The sequence below is a fragment of the Amblyomma maculatum genome, chromosome 2, assembly GCF_055883805.1.
Source record: "Amblyomma maculatum isolate TAMU_Amacu chromosome 2, ASM5588380v1, whole genome shotgun sequence".
NCBI lineage: Eukaryota > Metazoa > Arthropoda > Arachnida > Ixodida > Ixodidae > Amblyomma > Amblyomma maculatum.
The window spans coordinates 62,356,922-62,378,679 of record NC_139345.1 but is presented as its reverse complement, the minus strand read 5'-3'; the positions used below and the strand labels follow the sequence as shown (position 1 = coordinate 62,378,679).

The window sequence follows — 21,758 nt, the reverse complement described above, 5'->3', positions numbered from 1 at the left end:
TTTTGCCTACACCCTATGTCGCTGCTGATCGCAGCGCCACCTTTGTTTACAAACAGCGCTATAAAAGCAAGATGAATCCTTGAGGAAACGCTATAGGAGCGCTGCTTACCAACTATTATTAAAGTTTTAGTGACTTTATCGATTATCAGATTTATTGAACAATAGGTTCACAATAAAGGTTGCGACTTGTTTGTGAAACGTTTTATTTTTTACAATCAAAGAGGACGCGTGTGACAAAAGAATAGCTCTTCAACCCCACAGGCGCCATCTACACAAGCGCGTGCCTGCCCTCATGAAGTCTTTACCACTTCACTCCACCACTCCGCGTTGTGTGTTGCTGAGGGCTGTGCGTGTTGGGATCTGCGTAAGCGCGAAACTTTAGCTGCTTCAGCTTCGCGCATTTGAGCCGGCGGGCGTACGTGCATTGTTGTGACAGGTCATTGTGGTGAGTGTGTCACGTTTTATTTTCATTATAAATGCATTTGGTGGCCTCTAAACCGGCCATGTTTGCAAAAGAAACGCGGCGTCCCTGTGGCGCTTTGACGTGCATTGTTCGGGAACGGAGACACGTGCGTTTCATGACAGCTCTGTTCTGCGTGCTGCCTGTGAACTTTAGCTGCACTAATCTAGGCGGGTAGTCTAAATGTATGCTGTAAATTACAAATTCAAGCAAGCAGTTGTGGAACGACGTCACTGCAGTGTTCTCAATTTCCCTCTGCATTGTTCAACGAAAACACATTGACTCAAGTAGTGACAGCTCCCTTTCAGACCCCATCTTGTTGTCATGTTAGGTCGCAAGGTTCTCTTCGTAAAAAATAAAACTCTCGAACGCAGTTCCAGAATCGCCGCGAGAATGGCTAAGTGCCTGATTAGTTTGCAACTCCAGCAGTGAAGCGTTTCGATTGAGCGTTCCTTCACGCATGCAGCACAATAGCTGTTTCGATAAAATTTCGCGCTTAGTCGGTTTAGAGCGAGCACTTAGTTAACATGATGTGGTACGCTGTTCTACAGAAATTTTAAACCGGATTACTGCGATGCGAGCCGTTGGCTTTAGTGACTCCTTTAGTGCAGTACGTCAAAACTCCCGCTGCACTACACAGGCCTGCCAACTTTGATTCCAAACTGCTGTTTACTTCTGACAACCATATAAAACGCTTTACCATCTATTTAACGCCGATAATAAAGTTTTTCCGATCCAATAACCGACGTGAAACGCCGCGTCTACCCACAATCGCCACCTGCGTCTAAATGCGACTGGAAACGCTGGCTCGCAACGCTGCCTTTGTGAGATATGTTTTAAAGTTCTTAGATTTTTTTTTTTTGTTTAATGCCGTTAATGTATTAGCTAGTTTCGTTGCAAGCATATATATATTCGCAGTTATTAGCCCGCGTCTTCGTGCGCGAGGATAGTATGCATTGTGCGTACTTGGCAATGTTTTTGGAGGCTCATTTCAAGACGCAGCATTACTGGCTTTTTGCCACTTGACTGGTCCAGCGACGGGAGAGCGCGGCCTGGCGGTTCCGCATGCCCGCCGAGCCTTTCCGACGAGCGTTTTTGCTCAGGCAGCTTTCAGCGTGCTAGTAGTGCTCGGTGGGAGCCTCAAGAACTAAAACCCCGCAGTGGTTACGGCGCTCGACCACTGTTCCCAAGAACGCGGGATCGAATCCCGGCCTCGGCGGCAGCTTTTCGATGGAGGCGAAAAGCAAGGCGTCTGTGTGCTCTGCGATGTCAGGTGCACGTTAATGGGCCCCAGGTGGTCGAAATTTCGAGTCCTCCACTACGGCGTCTCTCATAGCCTGAGTTGCTTTGGGACACTAAGCCCCACAAACCAACCAACCTCAAGAACAAAAGTATGGGGTTGGCCAGGGGCCCATAAAGCTATCCAGTCGGTACCTTTGCATTTAATATATGTACTGGCTAGAAGTAAATAGCAGTTTGGAATTGAAGTTGGCTGGGCTGTGTAGTGCAGCGGGAGTTTTTGACGTACTGCACTAAAGGTGTCACTAAAGCCAATGGCTCGCATTGCAGTAATCTGGCATTGCCAGCTTCCTCCCCCACTCTCGCACACACTCATATCCTCAAGATTTGCTAAAATATACGGCAAATATTTACTTGAAACGTTACATTAGACCTACCTAGTGAATACATTTATTTTTTTCAGGAGCTTTTTATCACAAAGACAAAGCCCTTGACATTTCGGCTCTGTTTGGTTTGGCTGCACTTGCCGTGCCACTTTTGTGGTCTTCTTCTGATGCACGCTTTCCAAACACTGCTGTAGAGGCTATGTTTCGATGCAGAAGACTATGTAGGGGCGGGGCAGCTCTAGTTTCTTCTCTGTTGGTGGGACATGTGATAAAAACATTCCATTAGAAATGGACAAATTTTTTATGCAATATCATTTCCTCCTGGTATTTTAAATATAGGTGCATATTTGAAATCTGCATTTTATTCTGCGCTTGCATGCTTTAAACAAGATGTGTTAAAAAGCAAAGAAAGTTTTTAAGGTCCTCATCCCCCGCCTAAAATTGCGGTTTTGGCGGTCTCTTTTCGATGGAGGCAAAAAGCAAGGTTCCTGTGCGATGTCGGTGCACATTGAAGAACCCCAGGTGGTTGAAATTGCCAGAGCCCTACACTACACAGTCTCTCATAACCCGAGTTGCTTTGGGACGATAAACCCCACAAACCAAACCATAATGTGTAGACTTGCATACTGCAAAGGCACGGTGTTTTGTGCAGTCTGTATTGTAGGTCGTGGTGAATGATACATTTGAGAAAAGGGGAAGGGAATTTCCCAGGCATTGAGCAGCAGGTGATAGGTGCTGATGAAAAACTGTTGTGCTTTCACAGCATGCCTGCAAACATGGAAATTATTCCACTCAAAAATGATGCCTATTACGGGGGTGTCTGACAGGTGCTGTGGGGAAGGCATTATTATTTTCCCATCATTTTCTGGCCCTCTTAATGAGTGTAACATGCACAATTTTTATTCCAGGTGCGTTATGTCCAATGGTCCACATTTATTGGAAGGTTGGAACCCTTTGAAAGAAGAGTATTACTCTGTGTCTTTCAATAGTTACAACCGAGGCCCTGGGGCTAACTTGCCATTGGAGTGCTTGCCAGCCTTTTCCGAGTAATGATGTTTCTGGTACTCTTGTTTGAGGAGTTGTATTCTGAAGTTCAGTGGTCAGTAGTAGCAGTAAATGCCTGTAATAGTTGGTCTTAGAAATGTTGGTTATGACCCTATGGAAAGACCAGCACTGTCCATTAACACATCATAATGTGTGTGTGTCAACATTGATTAATCATTTTATGATGGCATCTGTATGAATGTAGGTGAAACATTTTCATTACAGGTGATGAATACGTAATTTATTATTTTTTGTTTAGCTTTTACTGTAAGTTTGAGTGTTTCTGCAGCTGCTTCTGTGCACGCCGGCAATTTAAAAAGCCTGAAGTTCAAGATAATATCTGTGCCTTGATTATGCTTACTGTTGAGAGGCAAGCTGATGTTTTGAGGCAATATGTAGGTCTGCAGTCCTTTGTCTCTGTGCCTATTTGACCTGTACTTCAGTTTCTTTGCTATGGCTTTTGTCATTAATGCAGCAGTCGTATACAGAATGCAATTTCTGCTCATTTGGGATGTTGATCTAGGGCATTTCATTTCACCCTTTATTTCTACTCTCTTGTTGCAAATTTAGAGGTATTTTTCTTTTTCAAAATGGGCAGCACTAGTAACACCTTTTAAAGAAGGGTTCTATTTGAAGTCATGGAAGTATAGGATTTCTAAAATTGATCTGTATGATTGTGGTCTTGATATGCTGTGTTGACAAAGGAGTTGACAAAGTGCCTTATTGTAGACATCAGTTTATTTCTTGGTTAGGTGGTATTGATGATTCTTATATATATTCTTATATTCTTAGGCATGTTTTCTAATACTGAAACTTATTCGTGGTAAGTGCCCTACCTGTTCATAGGGGCCTGCGTGTGTGTATTTTAACAGTACTAGTGAAAGCTGCTGTGGTTTTCATTCGGAGTTCCAGCTATCTTTTTTTAACTCTGTACATGAGCATTGTAAGTAGTGGGGAGAGTCGAACTCTTTGCTTTCATGTATAATTTCTCTTTCAGCAGCTGCCAGAAGGTAAACCCATGCATTTAGCAGGTACTTTTTTTTGTTTTAGGGACTACGAGGTTGTCAGGTCAAGGACAGTCTGCATTAAAAACTTGCCTGTGGATATAACAGAGGTGAGCATCTGCATTACTGGCTTAATAATGCTGTGCCTGGGACAATGAAGGGTAAATGTGGGATTTTTTGGACATTTGGATTAATAATCTCATCATATTCATTCACTCTACAGTGCAAATAATCATTCTAAATACCACCTAGAAGTATTTTAAAAAAGCGAGCACTAAGAAACCAAAGTCGGGAATAGGTTTTGGCCAACCTGTGACGTCACAACATACCGACCTCTGACATCACGGATGCAACCACACGAATCATTGCATGAGCATTATATTGGCTAAAGTGACTAATGTGTCAGCAAGGCTCACTGTTTGTTTGAAATAGCCAGAAGCTAGCTTCAGAGTGCGTCCTGTAGCAAAGGTGGAGGAAATGTGGATGACAGTGCATGCATCCAGTTATGTTCTCCGCTCAAGATTGATCATAGAAATCTTTTCAGTTGAGGGTACAAAATTGCAAATCTTAGAATTCATTTGAGCTGAAACAGAACTGGGGCAAAAATTGGTGCAAATTACCAGAATACTCTTGAGGATGCACTGTGGAAGTTTTAGTAAAATCCGAGGAGGCAAAAAGAAAAATGCCAGAGTTGCCCTTTAAGCATGTGGTACTGAGAGGTGCCTTTGTCTCAGTTCCTAGGAGCAGACTAATGGAGTAGGGGCACCAATGTTTGGTAGTTTTCTTCTTTGAAATGATGCAGACATTCAGTGATTGCATGGATCACCATTTGCCTGCTACTTCAAAATGATGTCTAATGGAGTTTCTTGATACTGTTTTAGTAACCAAACAATAGCTGTGGCATGTAGGGATTGTATAGGTCACCTGAGGCATAGGAACAAACTGTAGTGCAACCTCTGATGTGTTGTCATTTGTTGACATTCCAGCTTGTCAGGCACTGTGGTGAATTAAGGTTATGTATCAGCAATTATATTGCGTCTTTTTTTGTGCCCTCCGGGACCTAACACTCTTTACATGTCACACCCTTGGTTTGGTTAATGTAACTAAAACCAAAAATGTCTGAAAGGAATTGAGTTCTAAATTATTTTGTCTTAGGCAAGGTGACCCACACATCCCTTGAAGAACAGAACAAAAACAACATAATTGTGTGCATACGGAGAGCGGTTGCTTCGGAGGTCTTGTTTATCGTGATTGAAGAATGATCAGTGAGAAATTCTTTCTACGTGCTCCGTGAAATCCCGAAATCTGTGTTCGGAAAGATGTGCAAAAGCTTTTAGCCCCCTCTCCCCTGAACTGACACTGGCAAGCCAACATTTATAAACGATGGGCAGAGCAAGCAAAGGGAGAGGTAGGAGTAGAATTTAGTGTAAGGAAAGAATTCATTTGGAGTTAATGCCACACAATGTCCTGTTAATAATGAAGGGGATGGTTGGGTGAGGGTTAACATTACTGATCAGGGCATAGTATTATCTGCCTTCAGTATTTTTGTGAAAAAAAAAGAAAAAAAAAATTGATCTCCAGCTTGGACTGAGGAACTTGTTTGGAAGCTGCGGACAAGTACTTGGAGCCCAGCGACTTAATCCAAAGCCAGAATACCCAGACAAGACTATTGGGTGAGAGAAACCTACTCTTTCTAGCAGCCTTTCTCTGTGCCTGTGTTCAGAGGGTTAATTTTTGTATTGTTTTCCTAACAGTCTATACGCATGTATGAATGAAACTGATTGACTGCGTTGACGTTAAACTAATGGAACTGTTTTGCAGATTTGTGGATTTCAGGACTACGAAGGAGGCCCTTGAGGCAATTTCTTCGTTGCACGACCAACCACCGTTTCATTTGAAAGTGAGCATTGCTAACATGTCGCTCTCAGACAGATGGAAGATCGACAACAGAATGAAGGCAAGAATTGTTTTTCATGTTCTTGGTAATTCTGTGCGCCACAAGTTAATTACTGGGAGCAGCAACATTATGACGTTTAGCTCAGTGAACTAGTTCTTCGTTTCTTTTGCACTTGCAATATGCAGGATGAGTTGGACGACATACGTCGAAACATTGAGCAAAAGCACGGGCTGTCTTCCCAGAATGGTCCTTCTTCGTTGGGTGCTGGGAGAGGTGAGAGTAACCCCTGCTTTGTCTTTGCCGAATTGCTTTGATTGGCAGTGCTAGTTGCACCGTGACCCTTTTTCTTTACCTGTTTACATTTGTGAATGCATGTCGTTATGTGCCCTTTCCATCTCTTACTGCACTGCAGTTGCACATAAAGCCCCTCAATATATGAAAAGTAGTGCCATCTCCTCTCTCCTCTGGTGCAGCCGCTCCTCCTCTCGCATTTCAACCATGGCTCCACCTATGTGGTGCACGGCTATCACTCGCTCTCCGGAGTAGGTTCCAATCACGGCCATGCGCCGGTAAAAGCGCTGGCGCTGGATCTCACTGGAGCATTTCAGCTTGCATTTTGTCACAATGTGTTCAGGTTAAAATATTACTTGCTGCTGAAACATCAATACCAAATGTTGACGGGGATTTTCAGCCAAAATAGTTTCAACTGTCAGTGTCTTACACCATATGTATGCGATTTCGGCGTTGGTTCAACTCACCTTCACCTCCATGCGTCCGTAGTTCATCACCCATTGGCCAAATTGAGCGGCATGCTTTAAGAAAATTGTAGCTAGGCGGCTGACGGGAACAATTTAGCAACTGCCTGTGTATGGTTTCTTTGCAGCTTTAACTGGTTTTCAAGCTGCTGGTAAACTTGAGAAGCGTGGCAGCAGTTGTCTTCTATGTATTTTCAACTTCAGCTGCAGATCTATCAGCGCTTGCATGCGTGGCGTGCAAAATCGAGAACTAACTAGCACACCAAACGAAAGCAAAGCACGAAATATTTGGCTTTATCCGGTCGCCTAAGAGCCGTCACTGTTTCGCTAAATTTGGCGACACTCAAAACATGCTGTTAGCTTACATTCACGACAAATACAGTGCCTCAGAAAGCATGCCTGAGTAGCTAAAAACCAAGGACCTTATGCTATGCTTAGATGTATACCGGCAAAAAGTGTAAAAAAAAAAAAAAAAAAAAAGATGACGTGCGGGCATGTGGCACTTGGCAAGGCAAAAAAAAAAGAGCAAATTCATACAGAGTGTATGGCGGCATAATAGTTTAGAGATGAGCAATTGCTCACTTAACTCACAGAGCCGCGACACACACTGTCTCTCTCTCTTTGTAGTGTCATTTCTTTGGCATCCCGCAGAGTTTTTTTTTTTTCTGTCAATCTGACCTTTGCAGGTCATTTAGCTTGTTCGAAACTTTAAGCCCTCGAGGGAGCACAGCAGGGTTAGCAGAGCCTCTTCCAAACGCACACCCCTGAGAGAGCCGGGCGCTGGGCCGGAGGACACTTGTACCCATTTTACGGTGGGTGTCCGGCGGCGGGTTTCGAACTGATCACCTCCTGCAGCCAAGACGGGCGCCCAAACCACTTGGCCACGACTCTAACGCGAGAGCCACGTTAGAGTCCGCCAGCCGATCGGGTGCAGCGAAGCCTTCCTCCGTGCCGCATCTCGATTCGTGGACAACATTATAGGCAACCGTTTGTCATCATGCCCAAGTGTGCTGGACCAGAAAGTGCAACAACATGGCATTTCAAACGAAGCAAAAAAAACAACAGCGTGAAAGAGGCGCAAGCCGCAACAAAACATACGGCGATATGTGCCGTGCGTGCGTCGTTTTGCACCGGTGGAAAGGAGGCAGCCAACACAATAAGCAAGAAAAAAATATGTGAAAACACTGGACGACACTTGGCCAACGGGAGTGTTGAACGCCGAAGCAGATTGCCGGAGAGGAGGCGGGCAGCAATCTTCACAAGTTGGCGCTACTTTTAGTTTATTGAGAAGCTTTAGTTGCACAGGCTTAAAGTTTTAAGATCATGACATTGATATTTGATGTGTTGCAGTTTCGTACTTCAGTGAATAATACAAGAGCCTGTGATTGTGTTTCCGACATTTAGTGCCTCGCATGTGCTGTAACTATCACCCGAAAATGCGATTGAGATTATGAATTGGAAAACCACCCAATGACGCAGATTATCTTATAACTATGCTTGTGTGACTTCACAGGGGGGCATTCAAGCCATAGCGTTGTCTGCAATGAGGGCTACTGTGTCGAATGATGAATCTCCTGCCCTTTTGTGGGCGATTGATGTAGCGATCATTCTTCATATATTGAGTATAACTGATAAATGCGCTGCAGCGCAAAAGTGGCAAGAGTAACTAGGGTAACTTAGGCCAGTATATTTACTGCCCCAGTCACACTAGGCAGATGTGACTGATGGTTGGTGGGTTGGTCGGCAGGTGCCTTAAAATGATGCCCTAGTCGCTTAATTTACCTGCAACGGTGACAGCGTAACCAGTGGAGTTTTATTGTCGCAGTGTAACAGGTTTTCAGGCAAGTGATAGGCAGATCAGAGGTCAATGAAAGCTTCGCATCTGACAATGAGGCGGTGTCCTGAGTAACTGTTGCTTGCCTCTACCTTGTTCATAATAGAAGGTGAAACGAGCAGCTAAGTTTCATGTGTTTAAGCATTCACTGGCAAATGAGCTTTCAGGGTGTCTACCAACTGGGAAAACCGGGAATTCTGAGGGAATATGGATAATCTGAAAGAACGCAGGGCAAACTTAGGGACTTCGTGCCTATATCAGGGAAAATTGGCAGTTGTTCTACCTAAAGGGAACTAAAGTCGCGATAATGCTGGCTCGTGTAAACAAAGCAGGCTGGTGTTGCAAGATTGTACACTACAGCGTTACGCGTCCTTCCCTCTGCGACTGCTGGCCTTCCACATTGTGCCAAATGGACCATCCCAGCAAAATGTCATAAAGCGCTGTTTCGAATTTCGAAGCGCGCCGAAAGCGGACTTTCCCCCGGAACTGTGGCAGACTGCAGAGCAAGCGCTTCCTGCGCCGTTCAACGGCCATCGGCCTCCCCTTGTTTTGTTGTCTTTCGGTAGACAGCTCCTTTCTCCCTGCTCACTGCCTTGAGGGAAGCGTCCATTTTTACTCCAGGGGGTGCACGCATGCGGTAGCACCAATAGCACCTGTGATGCAGTAATACAAGCGGCGCAGCTTCGTGCTCCGACGGCCGCCACGGACCGTGTTACCATGTGCAGCTCGCTGCCGTCCTTCTTTCTTTATTTCCCCTTGTCAGTGTGAGAGCAGAGGTGGACATTAGCCGAACTGTGACTCTTCTCAGATCCATCCGCACCGATATCGCGACGTGTTAAGCATGGCAACCTTTAAGTGCAGTTTCGACTAGGACTGCACGAAACCGAAACATTGCGAGTTTGCAGCCTGGATTAGGCCCGTCGAAAGTAATGTGAACACAGCGTACTGTGCGCTATGCAGAAAGCAGTTTTCACTCAGCGACATGGAAAGAAGAGCTGTGACGAGTCGCGCAGAAAGAAGCACCGACTAGCCATTACAGGAGCCGGAGCACCTTCTGTGGCTTCATTTTTGACGCCTGCGACTGCTGTTGTAACCATTACCAGGCCAGTGGTGCCGTCAGTTTCTGCGCAGCCTTCAAGTGCTTCAACTACGGCAACGGATGTCCAACCCGCGCGTGCAGCTAAAAGGTGTCTTTCAGCGTGACTTGGAGTTCATAAATGCTGAAGTGATTTGGTGTCTACATGACACACACATAACTCCGTGCTGCCGCGGCATCGGCTTCTCTGTTCCCTTTAATGTTCCCATAATCAGCTGCAGCCAAGAAAGTGCAGCTTGGCAAAGGCAAGGTAGGATATTCTACAGTCGAACCCGGATAATTCTAATTTTTGTTATATCGAACTTGCAGAATATCGCCTTGAAAATCCCATGTAAAAGTATAGGAAAGCTGCGTCGTATATCGAACTCAATTTCACCGGTCGTTCGATATATCGGCCTACGCATCACCCTCGGCTATTTGCTGCATAACGTTTTCAAGCCACACGCGGAAGTAATGAAAGGGCACAGTTCGGCCAATTCGGCGATGGCTGGTCTAGGGCAGCGCTGCGCTCTTTCCCCAAAGGCGTGCGCATTATCGGTGATTAGCGGTGATCGTTGCCGCGCGCCAGCACGTGAGGTTTGCAAGCCATGTGCGTAAAGAAACAAGCGGGAACCAATGAAGTCGTGGTGTTCGGGACGGGCAAAACGCGATAGAGCGAAGTGTGAGGGTGTGCCCACTCTTCTGCCCAGCTTTCTCTCTCCCCTTCCTCTCTCTTTCAGTCTTCGTTCGCAGCAGCATGCACGACGCATGCGTGGACAAGCCAGCTCTGCCTGTGGCAGACGCTTTCTCCAGTGTATGTTGTGAACACTCCGCGCGGCGGTTGACGTGCGATGCACTTCTCGTGTCGTCGTGCTGAACGTGCGTAAGCTACTGCGGCTGCGGATGCTAAGAAGCGACATTTTTTAGTGTTTTTGTTTGTGCGGGAGTCGTTCGTCCTTGCCGTTGTGCTGAAAGTGCGGCGCAGCGTAAGCGTAAGCTATTTGTGAGGTTAACACCAAGTAAGCTATGGCGGCGGCTGTGGACGTTAAGGAGCAGCAGTGTTTTTTTTTTTCTTTTTTTTTTTTTTTTTTTGTGAGTCCTTCATTCCTACATCTATGAATTAACTAAAGCATGCGGTCAGCTGCGATCATGACACAAACTTTTAGCATTGTTCGCTTCAGATGGCATTTGCAGCTATCACGCTTTCCAATGATTTTGTTGCTACGCCCACCCCAAGTGTGGCGTGATAAATCGAACCAGCTTGCGCAATCAAGCTATCACAGGCACTGCCAAGTTCGTTCCCTGCCACCGCAGGATCTATCAAAAGTATAGTCAAAAGGTACACTCTATGATGGTATCAATGCATAGCATCTTGGCGCGCTGCCAATAAATGAGCTGTGAATGTGGCGTTCCAAACGAAGGGACGCGGCACTTAACGCTTTTTCTTTTTTTTTTTTTTTTTCAAATCCTTGGGGGCAAAAGTGGAGCTAATTTCTGTATATCGAATTATTGATATATCGGACTATTTCGCAATCCCTTTCGAGTTCGTTATTTGTGGGTTCGACTGTATTGTCTACAGCCTTGCACTTTTCTTCAGGGAGAACCTCTTGTCTGAAGTGAGCCGATCTTCCCACATTGTCGTGGCGTTTGACGAATCGTTAAACAAAGTTGCACAAAAAGAGATGGACGTGCTGATTCGCCTTTGGTCAGATGCAGACAGGGCGTGAAGATGCACTACCTGACATTATGCTTTCTGGGGCGCACGCAAGCTGAACAATTGTTGTCCGCTTTTAAAAGTGCCACTGATGGACTATCACGATCGAAAATTCTCCGTGAAGTCAAGCAAGAACTTTGTGAATCCAGCGACGGCTGTCGTATACTCGATGGTGGAAGCTGTGGCCTTCATGTTGGGAACGGTGCTTTCACAAGCGGCAAAAGGGTGGCAACTTGTCGAATTTCTGCGGCCCTTGTACAACTTGTTGAAATGTGTACCTGCCCGACGCGCTGAATACGCACACATAACTGGGAGCGACATTTACCCCTTTCAAGTTTTGCGCTGTGCGGTGGCTTGAAAATGTTCATGTAATTTCAAGAGCTATTCAGATTCTGCCATATCTAAAAGTGTTTGTCGAGTCGTGTCAAAACGAGGACAACCGACCGTCCAGCGCCAGTTACTGCGTGGTCGAAACGGTCATTCGCAATCTCCTACTGTCTGCAAAGCTTACTTTTATGCTTGGCATTGTGGAGGAGCTGGAACAGTTCCTGGCTCAGTTCTAGACCGATTCACCAATGCTTCCATTTCTTTGTGCAGCACTGGAGAACATTCTCTGATCACTAACGAGTAGAATAGTAAAAAAAAATTAGGAGGGTTCAACGCTGCTGAACCAAATATTGAGCGCAAGCATTAGCTGCGGGTGACCGAGCGTTGTTCTTCTCTTTTTCTTCATCCTTGGTTAAAGCCCCACTTTAACCAAGCCGTATGAATGTGCCGTAGTTGGCCTATAGGGGTAACGTGAATGCCAGGGTCCTAGCAGGCTGATTCTGACATTACCGTCCCATGTGAAATGAGAGATCCAAGTTGGTAGCTCCTGCCAGCCCACATATAAAGCCTCGCTTTAACCAAGCCGTATATCACGTGAGCACCAGCTGCGTCTCTAGTGCACCACGCCGACCGCTTTTATGTCACGTGGGGAGTGACGTCACGCGCTGCGCCGTGGCTGCGACCGCGCTACGCCGACCGCTTGAGTTGGTAGCCTAGCTCTCACCCTAGTGTCGCAGGGGGTGTGACGTCACGTGGGTGCGGCCGTGCCACGCCGAAGGCTCGAAACCTAGAGTAGTATTTCTTTTGCAATAAAAGATCGTGGAGAGGTCGCCGTTGATTTAAGCTTGCGAGGGGATCGTCATCTCTGGGTCCTGCATGTGCGCCGATTCCTGATCCCGGAGAAAGGTGCCTAACTGATGCACTGGAAGTAAGGGAGCACCAATAGATCAGGAACGGAAGCTGACCGGGCTATGCGGTCTTATAATTAAGCATGTATGCTCCCTAGACTCGACGCAAGTGGTATTGAAAAATTTCGACAGGAGCATGCACCGACTGGATGCTCTTTGGGCAGGCATCTGTGCTTCAAATAAGGAACTGTACACATTTGTAAAGGTAATTTTCACTCGCACGGAAATGCGACTGTTGAGCTGGGATTTTTTGTCAACAAGGACTGTCTTGCTGAAATCAGAAAGAGCAACCTTTGGTCGCCCAACGAATCATCTATGATGCTGTGTTGTCTGCTGGAGGAGTTGCCAGCGTACAGCTGACCAAGAGGATGCTCCAAATGGTGCATGGGGCTAATGCACGGTGGAAAGAGGAGCTGGAGAGGACGAGAACAGAAAAGGCCGACGCACTGAGGAAGGAACTGGAAAGTAAACGTGCCGCCGATTCTGTGAAGGAGCTTGAGCTCAAAAAAGTGTTAAGGCTGACGCCAAAATGCTAGTGTCCCTCATCGAAATGAAAGTAAACTCTCTAAAGCAGTGAAACATCACTGAGGTGTTTTGCACGTACTGAACATGTCAGAAAGGTTGGTTGAAGTTAACTTTCGAGTGTTCCTTTGTGATTTGTCACTCATTTAGTTATACAAACTAACATAATTTCTATAATGGGCAATTTGTCGGAATAAACTTCATGATTGCTGAGAGAGAATCTCACTTGCGATGCTAAAGTTCGGTTCCCATACAAGTGTGGTTGCTTCTGTTTCCGTGTTTTCGTGTGCATCTTCTTTTTATTTGATGTGAAAATGTTCGCTTTGATTTGCAGTTTGTTTATCATTGTTTTTTTTTTTTGTTTTTTAGATATTCGGTTTTTTTATACCTTTTACTAACCTCTCCCTTCTGTTTTATTCTTTAATGAAATAAAAGCTTCTCCTTACTGTTCAAATGGGATTAAATTGTGGTCAACAAGCTTACTGGAGAGGGACAGCATCAAGCAGCATTATGTCAGCCTGTTTTAGCATAAAACAAATTTTACAAATGCATTGGGAAAATCTGGAAAACTGGGAATTTGGAAACATCAGTTTGGTAGACACCCTAAACATCAGTTTGGTAGACACCCTGGCTTGTGTCTTGCCCAAAGTTTTAGTCAACGTTGACCTAGCAAGTCTGCATGATTCATGGGAGGTTTGAATGGCCGTGGAGAACTACTTCAGAAATTTTAGATAATGCCAATGGCCATCGAGTGAAGCTTTGGGAGCGGTGACCTCAAATCGAAGAACATACATGAGTGTGCTCTCGGGGAAAGCCAGCACTGCGCAGACGGAGAACCTGTTGCTGAACTCAAGGTCATGTTGTGTTGAAGAGCTGCTTTTCAAAAGTCCTGTGAACACAACATGGTTGAATGTTCAGCAGGTGGTTCTGCATCTGCGTAGCACTGGCTTTTCTGAGAACATACTGATGTTCGTGGTTAAGTCAGATATAGACTCAAGGCAGCAGGGACGGCCCCCAGGGATGTCTTGTGTCCGTGCCTTACATGCACAACTTGTCCCATTTTCAGAAAGTTATCTGGAATGTCCGGCATTCTTGTCGTTTTCCCAGCTTCACAAAAGCCGCCAGGGATGTGCCGCATGGTTAACAACGTTCATGTGAAAACCTGCGGATTCAAACATGCCACACAGTTTGTGGACTGCAACATAGGACTCGTTCATTTAATCCCACTGACTTGTGGCAAGTGCTGCATTGGACAAACAAGCCAGTGCTGCTAATGGGACTAGATGCACAGGGCGGCAGCCTCATTTCTGATGGCCGACGGCCATTTGGCGGCTTATTGCTGCAGATGCAAAGAAAAAGGTGAAAAAGAAAAATGCATTCCACTTCTTCACTGCACTTAACCCTTTCGCTGTCACCGACGTATCTACGTTTTCGCGCTTTCGCCCCCACAGTGTCACCGACGTACCGGTACGTTCTCTATCATACATTCCTGGCGCGCTTGGACAGGCTGCGTCATCTGTCAAATCTTTCTACAACTTCGTATTTTCGCCCCGCATTGTGTTGGTATGTATATACTGAAGAGTATAGGGCGACCGTGCCCACCCCCGCCACCTTCTTTGCTGGGGGGTGCGGTCGCTCCGCACGCGCTACTCTATCGCGCGCCGCGCGTGCGGTTAGTGGTTTAAGGGTTGTTCTGCTATCTGCAGTAGGTTTGCAGGTGTTTATTTTTATTCTGTTGGCATGTCTGATACGACAAGTCACGTTCAGGGGCTCGCGCCGTTGCCTTTCCAATAGGTCGACACATGACTCGATCGCTGCTTTTGCTCTCTCTTGCAGCACCTTTGCTTGCGGCTAGCAGCAGCAAAGGAGTTTGTTTTAGCCTCTTTCCATCTCCCTCTGTCATCTTGATTTCACAACCTGCCATTTCCCTCCGTTGTGCGGGTCACCGAAAGTCCGCCCTCCATGCGTGCGGTTACTTACGGATGGCTGACCGCGCGGGACCTTCGACTGCGGACTGGAGCGATGGCTCTTTTGATTATAAATATGAGTTGAGCTCGTGTTCTGTCTCTCAAGAAGTATCGAGCAGTTTTTTCTTGATATTATCCTCATTTATCTAATTTATAATCAGGCTGATAATGGTGATGATGTTAATTAAGAACACCTGCAGAACACTGAAATGTGCGTATTCCGTTGACTTTGAAATCTCAATGATCGTTCTCTGAAACCAAGCCGACACTGGGGCTGCGTCACGGTTAGAAACGCGGTACAAAGAAAGGGTTGAGTACTGAAATGGTTCTACAATCTGCTTCCGAGGCTTTTTGCATCAATGAGGCAGGGGACACATGTGAGAGCTTCCCGTTAATAGCCTTCACGAACTGAGCTTGATTACCCGTCAAAGAGCATGTGCATCAACGTGTGTTGACGTTTTCTGTTTATGGTAGCTTGCTTCTTGGGTAAGGGAAAAGGCGGGGAAAAGAGAGGTTCCTGAGCATGTGCTAATGCTAATTGTGATGCTAATTGTGATGCTAATTGTGATTTGTGTTCAGTAAAGGTCAAGTGAAATCTTGTGGGCTGACCAATGGGTTCCTTTTTGTTGCAGTCTTTTTTCGTGCTAGTTGCAATGTCTTAAAACGGGAGCTACTCTCTAATAATTGCTGCCTCTCCAAGGTTCACTAAGATCACATCCTGTGGTGAAGCCTTTCGAAACAAGAACTTCCCAACTTCAGAATGGGGCTTTTTTCAAGCACCACGCAGCAAACACTGGGCGGGCATGCCTTTGTGAGATCATTGATCAATGGTTGCTAGACCAGCCAGTTGTCCTCCCAAGGGATGCAAAAAAAAAAAAAACCCATTTAATTTTGCGATTGAGCTCAGACTGTCCTCCCAAGAGATGCAAAAAAAAAAAAAACCCATTTAATTTTGCGATTGAGCTCAGACTTGGAAGAATTGTTATGACATATGGAGACTATAATTTGATAAGCAGTTCGTGTAAAAAAACTAGCTGTAATGGCGCCTTTAATAGTGTCATCGTGGTGCTAGTTTTTTGTAGGGGCTTATTTGCGTTTCTCCCTGTGTCCCCTTTTGCAGGGAAAAGTGTCCTTTCATATGATCGTTTCACACCTGAAGATGTAAGTTTACATTTTCCTATCTAATTTTCCTTTTGTAAGCAACCATCATTAGTTCATGTACAGGTGCGGACAAAAGTAAACGGAGCATGCTGCTGTCTTTAACGTTCATGAAGCGCTACCTATTTCATATTAGCAGCTGTATTATGTTCAGGCAGGTAGTAGATGCTTTCTTGTGGACGAGTATTGTTTCTGTATGTCTGATGGGGAAGGCGTGATTGCAATTGGAATGGGAAAGCGAACTTCATTTGCTTATGTCCGCACCAATACATTTCATTTGGAATGCTTTGAATGTGTCCAGGGAGTGATGTCTTGTCAATGAAGTTCGATTCGTATGGGATGGATATGTGATGACGACCGGTACTCGTGTGTGCAAGGCATTTGTACCGTGCTGTAAGATTGCGAAAGTTTTCATTGCTGCACAGTTGTCACTCGGAGGCAGATGATCATTGCCTATTTTCCGCCAAATGAATTTACTGCAATGCAAAGTTGCTTTTTCTTTTCTGGTCGTTCAGTGATTAACCTGCAGATAAAGCATATTTTGCAGTCTCTTTAGGTTTCATTAATTAATGTATAGTTACCTCCGTTGCATTCAGACTATGTTATTGATTAGTTTTTTCACTTGGACAACCTGTTGGAGTTTCGCTTATGCTTTTACCTGGGCCTGCATAAAGAAATAGTTGCAAAATACTATTTGCATGCGTAGGCAGCCATAAAGCAAATCATGTTTAGAGGAGCTCTTGATAACTAGAACAAATATGTCCGGTCCCTATGTGAGCCATTTGTATTGTGTTCCATAAACATGCGGCTGCAGGCGTGCGTTTTTCTTTTCAGAGTACTGCCCCTTCTCACTGCACTGTTGTCCTTTGCTTACAGCTTAAGACCATCCGTGTAGATGTAGGGCCCAAGCCAGGCGAGCGACGAGTGTACAGCAGCAGCAGCAGTAGCAGTAGCAGTGGCCGAAGTAGCCGAAGCAGCTTTTCTTCCGACACCTCTGTTGAGACCTGCATTTTGGCTGACAGTGGGGACCCTGATGCAGACACAGGGACTTTGCAGGTTTCTATCAAAACCAGTGCACAGGGGGAACAGGTGCGCAAGGTGGTCGTATTGGAGAATCCCGAGCAAAAGTGCGTGCTCTGTGGTGCATACTGTAAGTGATTTTCGTTCTTTGCTTTTGTTTTCATTGTCAATGTACAGCAAGTTTTGTGTCTAAATTGGATGCCTTTCATTGCCTTAATTGGTATGAAGCCGCATTTTCTTCAGGTAGGGCTTGCATATACTAAAGTGAGTGAGTGTCCGAGTAGTTCTTTCAGTGCTCAATAAATGTGTTCAAATAGGGCATTAAAATTTTTAACATAAATCGAATATGTTCGTTTTGGTTCATATTTGATTTGGGAAGTTTATATTTGAGAATTTTCAAATAGTGCTCGACGGTTTCGTAATGTCTTGCAGCAGTCGAATTCTGTGCTGACTTTCATAAACATGACATGGCAAAACCTGAATGGTTACCAATGTAGAGCCGCGCCGGGTGCTGTCGTTGTTGTTCAGTTTCTATTGCTGCTGTACTTGTGCATTCTTTCTTGTGAGAGCTTTATGGGGATGAAAAGTGCAGTCAACTTAAGTGGCAACAGTGAGGAACACATTGCTGCAGTGGGCTTTATATTATGGGCGAGTATGTACATGTTCCTATGACGTGTGATGTTTCCTTGGGAAAGTCTGGAACATTAAGTCCAAAAAATCTGTCAGCTTCTGCCTCTAGAGTTCAAGTAATAAAGTAGAATCTGGTTGATATGGATCTCATGCGGTTGCGAAAAAAAGTTGTATCATCAAGTTGTATCAGTATGCAGAAGCATGGAAAAGGCATTTATGCGGATATATTTATGGCCGCGCTGCCACAGTTGGCCAGTCGTGGTGCATACAGTGCGAGAGACCTTCTCGCGGCGCTTACAAGGCGACGTAATTGTTGTTACTTGCATCACGACTAGTGATCGTGGACTCATTGGCGTGCAGGCCGTTTACATCGCCCATTTCTCGTGGCGTTTAAAGCTTGACAGGCCGTCGCAACGCCGATGTGCAGGTCACGTGCTGGCGAAAACTTCCTTACGCATACAGCAACATAGGTGATTGTAATGGTGGTTACGTGCGGGCCATGCGCTGCTGCGAAATGCTCGCAGCGCGTACAGCAGGTTGGTAATCATCGAATTAACGATGTGTAGCCAGTGCGTAGTACTCAAGCCTGTGGTCGGGGTTCATTTGTTAGGTCGTGTCATCCGTAGTGGTGTGGGAACGTATTCGGAACCTCTGAATTTCGGCACATTGTATACAATGCACTCAGACTGGGGAATTGATCGAATTCATATCATCCAGAAATTGTGTCAACCAGATTTTTATCAGAGATTTTACTGCATGTCACTTAATGTATGTGCTGTTGTTAGATGTAGCATCATATTATCAACTTTGCTCATCAATGAGCAGAAATCAAAGGCGTTGAACAGTTGGATCAGGAGTAACGAAATGCAGCTCTTTTTCATGGGTACAAATGCAGCTTTCATCTCTGTGGCATCTATAGCCCCTCCCACATATAAATGAGGTACTGCAGGCTGCAACCACGCCTTTTCGAGCCAAACTTCAAGGTGCTTCACAAATGGCGCATGGTCACAGTGAGCGGCAGTTTTCTGTTGGACTTAATAATTTCCATGCCTTCTTTTTGTTGTAACTCTTGACCGAAAAAGGCTGTCTTTCATCGTGTCTTATGCCTCTGTGGTCACCCGTAAATTAGATCATTTTAGCTTTGCATGGTGCTATACTTCTGTGTGGAATGCCTCATTTTCAGCCGAGTTTCTGTGCACTGTGTGCAAGGCATTCTACTGTTCACCTGAATGTCAGCTGGAGGACTGGCCAGAGCACAAGCAGTCTTGCAAGCCGAAGGGGTGCGTTGACCTGATAGTTTTTGCTTGGTATAGTTTCTTCTCATGTTAGAGGCTGAGCTGGCTTACGGAGTTAGTCCGGTTGTATAGCAGTCTGCACATCATAAGCATTGGGTTCCATAAACATTGGGTTCATGCCCAGAATTCTCTCACTGGAGCCGAATGTCTAGTGCCTTAAACTGGAAAAGTCTGAATTTTTTTCAAAGCAGGCTTAGTTAGGTCAGAGTTAGTGCAGGGTACTCTGTGCTGTGTTGTTGTTTATATTGTTCAGCTAAAATTGAATCTGAAGGAAATACTCACATCGAAATACTTCGTAATTGCGAAATCTTGCGGAAATGTGTATTTTTCTGTGCAGAATCTAAATTGGCACTTCGTAGGGAAATTCCTAGAGCAATTGTGTTGTGATATATCAAGTGCTTTCAGGGTTGTTGCTTAAGGTATGTTAAAATTGCCATTGATTTCTGTTTACATCAAGGAAAGCAAGAAAGGTAAAAATCGTCAGCCTGCTGCTGGTAGGCAGATTATAGACCGGATGATAATAGACAGTTTTAGGCTATTATCACCCTGGGGTAGGCTATTGTATTATGTAACATGCTTCACTTCTGTTTTTGTTTATTTTTCTTCCTGGCATTTTCTTTGATAATTGTCGTTTCATTATTGGACATGCACATCTCACACACAACTTCATTCATACTCCTCGGACAAGACAAAACTTCCTGGGAGACATGCAGTGAACAACTGACAGTAAACCACATGTTAATATCATGCATGAAATATGAGGAAATCGGGAGGAAACATTTTATGTGTATAATGAAACACATTCCATTTCACATGATGACCTTAGTTGCCTATGTGCCATAAAACCCAACACAACACACACTTTTTTTTTCTTTTTTAGGAGCTTGCTGCCCACACCTAAGGAGAGACCTGCAGAGGACAAAAGCTCGTTACCAAGACCCAATGGTCACAAGAGTAGTCCTGTAAAGGATAAAGCGGGATTCCCAGCGAAGCAAGGCAGTCAAAAGAGCAATGTATGTGTATTGTGTTGTTTAGTTATGCTTCACCCCTTTTTCTTTTATGGGCACAAGTTTCTTTGCAGCTACCTGAAGCCTTCATTGTAAAAAAAATGAGACGAGAGTAATAATAGACATTGAAAACCAGTTGGATGCATTTGGGCACATGAAATGCTTTGACATAGTCCGGGCAATCATAATGTGCTTTGTCGGATATCCTAATATGTAATATGTGACATGTAGCATGGTGCAGTACAAGAAGCATTTACTCGCATTGTGAATGCACCTCCTACTGTTTTTTCTCTTTTTGTCTTTTTTGGAATAAACATGCCACATGCTTTTTGGCATGCAATATGCTGGTAACTAATGCCGCCTCAGGCCTACTATACCCTGCACAGTGGGATGAACTGACAATAAGAATATGCGTTCCTGTGCAGTTTCATATCAGGAATTTTTCTTATCTCAGTGTTTGCATACAATATAAGGCAGCATCATCTGCCAATGCACTGTGAAGCAAATCTTATTAGCATTTCATGCAATGATTTTTTTTGGAGGGGGAAACGTTAAATGCTTAAGGGGGGACGCGACATTTGAAAACCGAAAAATCTCGAAACAGATTTGGAAGATTATATATTCCGGTAGTATGTCTTATAAACTACCATTTCTGTAATTATCAATGCCCAACTCGCCGTAGAAATACTCAAAATTAATTATTTAACAAGCGGCGGCAGCCGCGGAGCAGCGAGCAAGCGGCGAAAATTCTCAAATTTCACGCGCGCGCCATTCCTCTCTCGCCGAACTGAGCGCAGCCATCTTAGTCTTGTTTTGTTTGTGAATTCTTGCGCTTTCTTCTGACACCCTCTGCGACGGCGGCGCAGTCGAGGCGTGGCTTGCTTCCGATTGGGAGCTTCGTGACGGCTTTCAAGTTTCCCGCGCTCAAATTCAAGGCTGCGATTGGGCAAAGCGCCCGCTCTGCGAGAGCTTGGGGGATCGGGCGACTACTACTGGCTGCTGCGGCCACTGACTCGTCGGTCTCCACCGACTACCTCCCCGCGTCGTCTGCTACGGCTCTTTGCTTGCTGTCGTTGCTGGCTGTCTTTGTACTTCGTACGTTCTGTTCGCCTTTCGCCACTTTTGCGATCTCTCATCATGCCCTCTGAACGGTTTCGTGCAACGTGTTAAACGTTGCGTGGTCGCTCACGATGCCTCGAGGTGCGACACGCATTCAGTGCAGACTTGACTAGCTTTTTTTTTTTTTTTTTTTTTCGTTTCGGCGCTTATGTCGCGGAAGATAACCCGGGAAGTCGCTTGTCACGTTTGGGCCGCTCCTCGTTCCTCCGGCGAGATGCCGCGATAGATAAACCGGGAAACCGCTTGCTGCGTCTGCGCCGCCCATCATGCTAGGGCGAAATGCTGCGGGGGAATCGGGAATGCCGATTGTCGCGGCTTGCAGAGCACAGGATCGACGGATCTCAGCATGTGGAAAGTGGTCCGCGGCACCAAGGCGTTCGCTGTAGCAGAGATCGAC

At 45.4% G+C, this 21,758-nt stretch overlaps 1 protein-coding gene across 3 annotated transcripts in view; it reads left to right on the top strand.

Moving 5' to 3' along the window:
- The first annotated feature begins 288 nt into the window (after positions 1-288).
- LOC146198807 (tudor domain-containing protein 1-like) overlaps positions 289-21,758 on the top strand; it is an 81,506-nt gene continuing 60,036 nt past the window's right edge. For 2 of the 3 annotated variants that reach the window (XM_084594293.1, XM_084594292.1), the window contains exons 1-10: positions 289-445; positions 2,994-3,131; positions 4,180-4,243; positions 5,715-5,806; positions 5,955-6,090; positions 6,216-6,303; positions 16,253-16,293; positions 17,167-17,440; positions 19,124-19,220; positions 20,116-20,248. In XM_084594293.1, the coding sequence (XP_084450419.1) occupies positions 3,001-3,131; positions 4,180-4,243; positions 5,715-5,806; positions 5,955-6,090; positions 6,216-6,303; positions 16,253-16,293; positions 17,167-17,440; positions 19,124-19,220; positions 20,116-20,248 (1,056 nt within the window). In that variant the 5' untranslated portion in view covers positions 289-445; positions 2,994-3,000. The remainder of the gene's footprint in view (positions 446-2,993; positions 3,132-4,179; positions 4,244-5,714; positions 5,807-5,954; positions 6,091-6,215; positions 6,304-16,252; positions 16,294-17,166; positions 17,441-19,123; positions 19,221-20,115; positions 20,249-21,758) is intronic. The other variant, XM_084594294.1, reaches the window with a different exon arrangement.